This window comes from Candoia aspera, chromosome 6, assembly GCF_035149785.1.
Source record: "Candoia aspera isolate rCanAsp1 chromosome 6, rCanAsp1.hap2, whole genome shotgun sequence".
Lineage (NCBI taxonomy): Eukaryota > Metazoa > Chordata > Lepidosauria > Squamata > Boidae > Candoia > Candoia aspera.
In genome coordinates, this window is record NC_086158.1 from 77,653,879 (window position 1) to 77,659,939 (window position 6,061).

General features: G+C 38.2%; 1 protein-coding gene across 1 annotated transcript in view; it reads right to left on the reverse strand.

The window, feature by feature from the left end:
- The window catches only part of PCDH15 (protocadherin related 15), a 357,851-nt gene extending 352,088 nt beyond the window's left edge, over positions 1–5,763 (reverse strand). The window contains exon 1 of the mRNA XM_063307469.1: positions 5,643–5,763. Coding sequence (XP_063163539.1) covers positions 5,643–5,733 — 91 coding nt within the window. The 5' untranslated portion in view covers positions 5,734–5,763. The remainder of the gene's footprint in view (positions 1–5,642) is intronic.
- Positions 5,764–6,061: the final 298 nt, after the last annotated feature.

The window sequence follows — 6,061 nt, forward strand, 5'->3', positions numbered from 1 at the left end:
TGGGTAGATGTGTCTCATTCCACCAGAGGCTAGTCAAGGGCTCCTGTTTTTTGTCATAGGGAATCCCAAAAGGTCAGTCCTAACTTCCTACAGAGGTTAGAGGAAAAGTCCTTTCTCTTAAGGTAGAACTAAGACCAGGGACAGGAAGGAAATCCATTTTTGGCCCTATCTTCTATACAAGAGAGAGAATTAGTTCTTTCTTTTGTCTTCACTCCTCTAATAATTAAGAATATACCCCAACAGGCATGGATATACAACAATTACTACTATTTTTCATATCAATTTAAATATAGATGCATAACATACAAAGTCACTTGGGAAAGGAACAGAATTCTGAGGTGCAACGTCATCAAATATTTTCCATTAATGTAATTAAACAGCAGTTATTTATAGTAAAATGAAATAATTTACAGCAATATTCCACCATCCAATTTTGCAATGGAATTATACAGTGCAATACAATGATAAAAAAACAGACAATAACCATCTTAGCAAGCACATCCTCCGAGACCCGATCTTCTAATAACTTTTCTTTAGAAGCAAAACTGACCAGAATTAGAACTGCTTAAAATATTATAAATTATAAAAAATAATATAATAAGATATTATATTGTTTTGTTGATTTTGTTGTTTATTGGATCACTTTAGTCTGGACTCTCTGATTTTAAGTTTTTAGCTCTTTTTATGTATTTTTCTAGTTTTGTACACTGCCTAGAGTCCACTGGAGTTGGGCAGCCAATACATTTAAATAATACAGTAATAATAATAATAATAATAATAATAATAATAATAATAATGCAGAAAGTTATGTAAAAATGAGAGGCAGAAGTCACTTCAGTATCATGGATATGGACGTTGTAGCTCAGAAAAGAGGGTAGTTAGGATATAATCAACGGCTCTACTGCTGGTTTCTCAGGATGTTGCTGGTAATTGAGAGTGTTAAACTTCACATCCATGTAGGGAGAATTCTGGTGCTCAAGGGCACAATGGGCTCTCTCAGATTGACATGAGTAGATGGCTGCTAAATCTTATCACCTCATTAAGCTCCCTGTCTGATAAACTCTTTGGGGTTGGCAAGACTAACATTGCTTCAGGTTTCATTCACTTTCTCCACTGTCAGCTTCTTTAATGCACCCAGCCACAAGCCTTAATGTTGATTTCTTTCATGCTAATGAAAGGTACATTTCTGTGCTGATTTTGCCAACTTACAGTACACAGAAGTTTAACTCAACTCTCAACACTCTAAATATGGGCTCTAGGGTAACAGTCTGATATGCCCATTTGGATCAAACCTGTATCCACTTTGGGTCAAAACTTACTTAAATTTTGCATGGATGTGGTGTATGCACTGAGTATATATGCGCTGACCAACAAATTTAAACATTTAGGAGGGGGGGAAGAATATGAATTCCACTTTTTCCATGCCATTTTTTTCTCTGCTTCTCCTGCCTGTGTCTGTGGCATTATTCCAGTGTGCTAGCCAGCTTTTCCTGCCTTTTGTTAACTAATTAACTGGGATAAAGTATTGGCCAATTACATAACTGTAATAAAACCAGAAGAGGCCAGACTTTTGACAATATGCTCTGCCCAGCCTGGCATCTCACCAAAACAGTTATGAGGACACCTTCCTAGGCAGGGATAAGATTGCCAACCAGTTATACAAACCTCCCTGGCAACCCAGAAAAATCAGTGATGAAAGGTAGCAAAGTTGTGCTATCTCAAGAGTAAATCAATAGGCCTTCTTCCGTGTCATGCTAAGCCTGGCACCACAGAAAAGCAAGTGGAGCTGTAAGAGAAGATTTTTCACTTTATACATTTTTTATTTTTTAGTTGGAGTATAGCAGTTTCTGCACTAATTTAGCACAGATTCTTGAAAGGCTCTTTGCTAGACAATTTAAAGACTGTTGCTCTGTCCTTTCCTTGCTGCCACTACCTCTGTCTTAAAACTAGTGTGGGGATGAATACTTAAACAAAAACATTGCAGTGAAATCCTTGAGGGTATCCAGCTGAAACTCAGCAGAACCGGTGCATTTTAAAACTCAGTGTTTTCTCCTCTCTCCTCTGTCCCTCCTTCCCCTGGTAAGCTGTTTGAAGTACTGAATCATAGCTTCATAGAAGTTGACATTTGGTTCCGGCTGCTTTAATGGGAATCTTTGTTTATCTCAGAGATCCATACACTTTTTTTTTTCCAGGATAGGATAATTTAATTTGGAATTTGGCAGTATCTGATATAGATCATTACTCTGACGGCTATATGCAATCTATGATCTAACATATTCCAAGTGCAATTGATTTATTGAATGCAAAGAGAACAATCTTTGGCCCACGGGTTGCCTACCCATCATTGGCAGCCTCTCGGCAATCTGAGATCTTGAGGCACCTCATATTTCTATGTGGGTTTCAAAACTAAGGATTGAAATTCGTGTGGGAGGCTCTGTGAGAAAGAGAAGTTAGCTTCCTAGTAAGCTCCCATTTCCACTCTTAAAACCATGACAATAACAACAATGCCAACAAACCGTTAAACTTTCTCATAATTTGAACAAGCTTAGGAATTCATTATTAAAAGATGGCATCATGAGATCCCTCGTTGGGGGAACCGAACTAGAGTAAACTACTGCAGCTCTGCTTCTCTACTCCCCAATTCTCCCATGTTGCTGCAAGTAGGCAAAGCTGGTAGAGATTTACTCATCCAGTCCCACTAAACATGATATAGGTCAGATCAGCATATTTATCTAGATTCAGCACCAGGCTGCTTGCTGTGTTCTCAATTGCCAAACTATCAATCAGAAGCAGTGCCTACCACCTAAAGAGGACTGTCATAGCTATTCAGGTTTTCTGAACTGAGAAACATTGGCAAAAATTTATAAAAAATATGCAACTTTTATAATGTACAAAATTCTCATTTTGGGGAAACGGGGCCATGGTTCCTCAAAATCTTCCAGTTTATATATGCTCCAAACGAATCCAAAAACCAAAGAAATGTAAATATACCTCTCCCAAATACAGTGTGAACAAAACTACAAGCATATTAGTGTTTTCCCCACCTTTGCATTTAAATCAGTTTCCAGTAGCAATATAACTAGACTAATAGAAAACAGGCCTACCACTGGAGGGATATTTGATCTGAGTACTTTATTAAAACCTGGATGTATCTAGATACAGTCAACATTAAAATGAAAATGCCAGCCAATATTTATTCAAGAGTTCTGATACATTTCAGACCAAAGCTCTTCTTTAGGGGAATAACTTTTTTAATCTAAAGGGAGTTGCCTTCTGAACTTTTGAATTCACATTCAAGATATGATAGATTAGATATACAAATCACCCCCCACCATTTATTTATTTATTTATTAAATTGATCCCCGCCCATCTCCTCCCATTGGAGGAACTCTGGGCGGTTTACAATAAAATAGTCAATTAAAACACCGAGCTTAAAATACAAATACAATATATAAATATATAAATAACCTTAATAGATAAATATAAAAATACAATAAAAATAGGAATAAAATCCAAGTGGCAGGAGAGTCTAATATAGTCCATATGTGGGAGGAGGGCTCTAAGATACCAGCCATCCCCAAGTGGAGCTATTCCCCTCTCCACCCCAAGCGAGGTGACAGAGCCAGGTCTTCAGGTTCCTCCAGAAGGTCAGGAGCAATGGGGCTAATCTCACCTCCGGGGGCAGCATGTTTCACAGGGTGGAAGCTAGTGCAGAGAAGGCCTGCCTCCTGGACCCCGCCAGACAGAATTCTCTCACAGCAGGGTCCACAGCATTCCCTCTCTGCCTGATTGGGTGGGATGGGCTGATATAATGAGAAAGAGGCTGTCCCTCAGGTAACCTGGCCCCCTGCCATGTAGGGCTTTAAAGGTGATAACCAACACCTTGAAATGGACCCAGAAGCAAACTGGTACCTGGTGCAGTTTGCGTAGCAGTGGTGTTACATGCGCCCTTCTAGGGGCACCAAAAACAGCCTGCACTAATTATGTCCTGTGTTCAATTTATGGAATATTTTGACTTGTCTATTCTCTGTTTATTACAATCATGCTATTTTTACCTATGTATTACATGTAAATCATAATATAATATTCTTCAGTAATGCTCAATATAATGCTGAGCACAAATCATCTTTAAAAATTCTCCACCACTATGGGCAGTGAACTGGGTGGAAGTTTTTTTCTGAATTTCTCCAGGGGTGTGGAAAAATTCTCAAACTATTTCCCCTTAGCAGTTACAATAGCATGGTTACAAAAAACAGGAAAAAAATACTCATGAAATATATTCCCTTAGGAAGTTTTCTTCTGGTATTTACTGAGAGTGTGGGAGCTTGGGAGGCTGCAGTTGGCTGGAGATGATTGCACAGTGAAATACAACACTTGTTTACACACACCCCTTTACTATTTTATACCTAAAAAAGTGAAAGAACACTACTTATTTTTCCTTCTTCCCAGGAGAATTTCTCCCAAATTTATTTCTCTTTCCCAACAACTTCTAATGCAAATTCTCTTTCATGAGATTGAATAAAAACTGGTGGGGAAAAAATATAACAGCATTTCTCTATCCAGCACTCTTCAGACTTAAAGAGAAAGGAAGAGAAAATCCACATATCCAGTGAACAAAATGATTTCATAAACATGAAGAGGTTTGTTCAGGTCTTTGTGGAGATGCTTCACTTTGGTGGAAGGTCAAGCAAAGTGGCCCCTTGAATTTTCCCTGTGAAGCATTTTATTCTTTTTTTCTAAGGGCAAAGTAAATAGTGTGTGTTGCTTTGTTTTGCCTGCTCTGACCACTGTGCCCCGTTCATCAATTTTAGCAGCAGGAAAAGGCTTCTGTGTGTTCTGTTGCAAGTTTCCACGCAGGCTGGAAGATGATGAAGTGTCCCTTGTTGTAGCAAATTGCCTCATGTCTTCAATGGCATTTCCACAATGCTAAGTGCCTCAGAGGTGAGCCAAAGCCATCTCCCACAGGCCTAAAATTAGTCTTCTGCAGAGCAACTTCGACTGTTTTGTTTGTTTTACCATTCAGACAATCTTGTGTCATTGTGTTCATCTGCTGGTACCAATTTCCTATATCCCAAACAACCAAAAGTCCAATCCAAGGTGAAGAAATATCAATTATGACAGATTTTGCAGTTTGGCATGGAATTTCTAGAACTATGTGCGTGCTAAATAGCTGGAACAGAAGCACTGAAATTTGCTTGTAACTACACACACACACACACACACATATATATTGATTGTACAGAAAATTGAGCCCTCCTTATGATGTTCACCAAATGCTAGAGCATGGAATCTTAATTTACACTTCTGTCAACATTGGCAAAAATAATACTAAAAACAGACAGACAATAATGGATTATCCCTGTTACATTCCAAATAAAAGCCATGGGCTTATGCACTGTAAAGAACTGATTGGCTTTTTATTGGCTCTGTAATAACTCTGTGGCAATCTGATGTTTATAATATTTTCACAGAGCAATTTGCATAGCACTTTAGCCAAGCAAACTTAAATTGAGATCCTCTTAGGATATGGAAAAATACTTGCAATGTGTTTGTTATGCTTGTTCCAATAATTTCCTTTTTTCTCATGGGACCATATATAAAACTATGTAGCAACAGGGAAAAAGAAATAAACAAACACTTACCATCATCATTCTGGGCTGAGCAATCTATGAAGGCAACCGAAACTGCAATGCCTATTGCTAACCATTTTGAAAAACCAGGCTGCTGTAACATTTTATGTCACGCTTCAATCAAGAGAAAGCTAGAAAGAGAGAGAATTGTTATTGTTGTTGTTGTTGTTGTTGTTACATGTTAATTACAGTGAAACTATGTGTGAATTGCAAAGGGGATTCCCATGTTCCCGAAGTCCACAAATATTACAGATAGGTAGCAGAGCACTCTTTCCTCAAGAAAATGATTCCAGAATGACCTTTCTTTCCAGTTTGAAAACCAAGGCTATGAAAAATGGCATAAAAAAAAAAAGCTCAGTCCAGAATCTCTATCATCTCATTAACATATCCTCAAATTGTCCTGTTCCTGAAATGCCATAGATTAGAGCTCT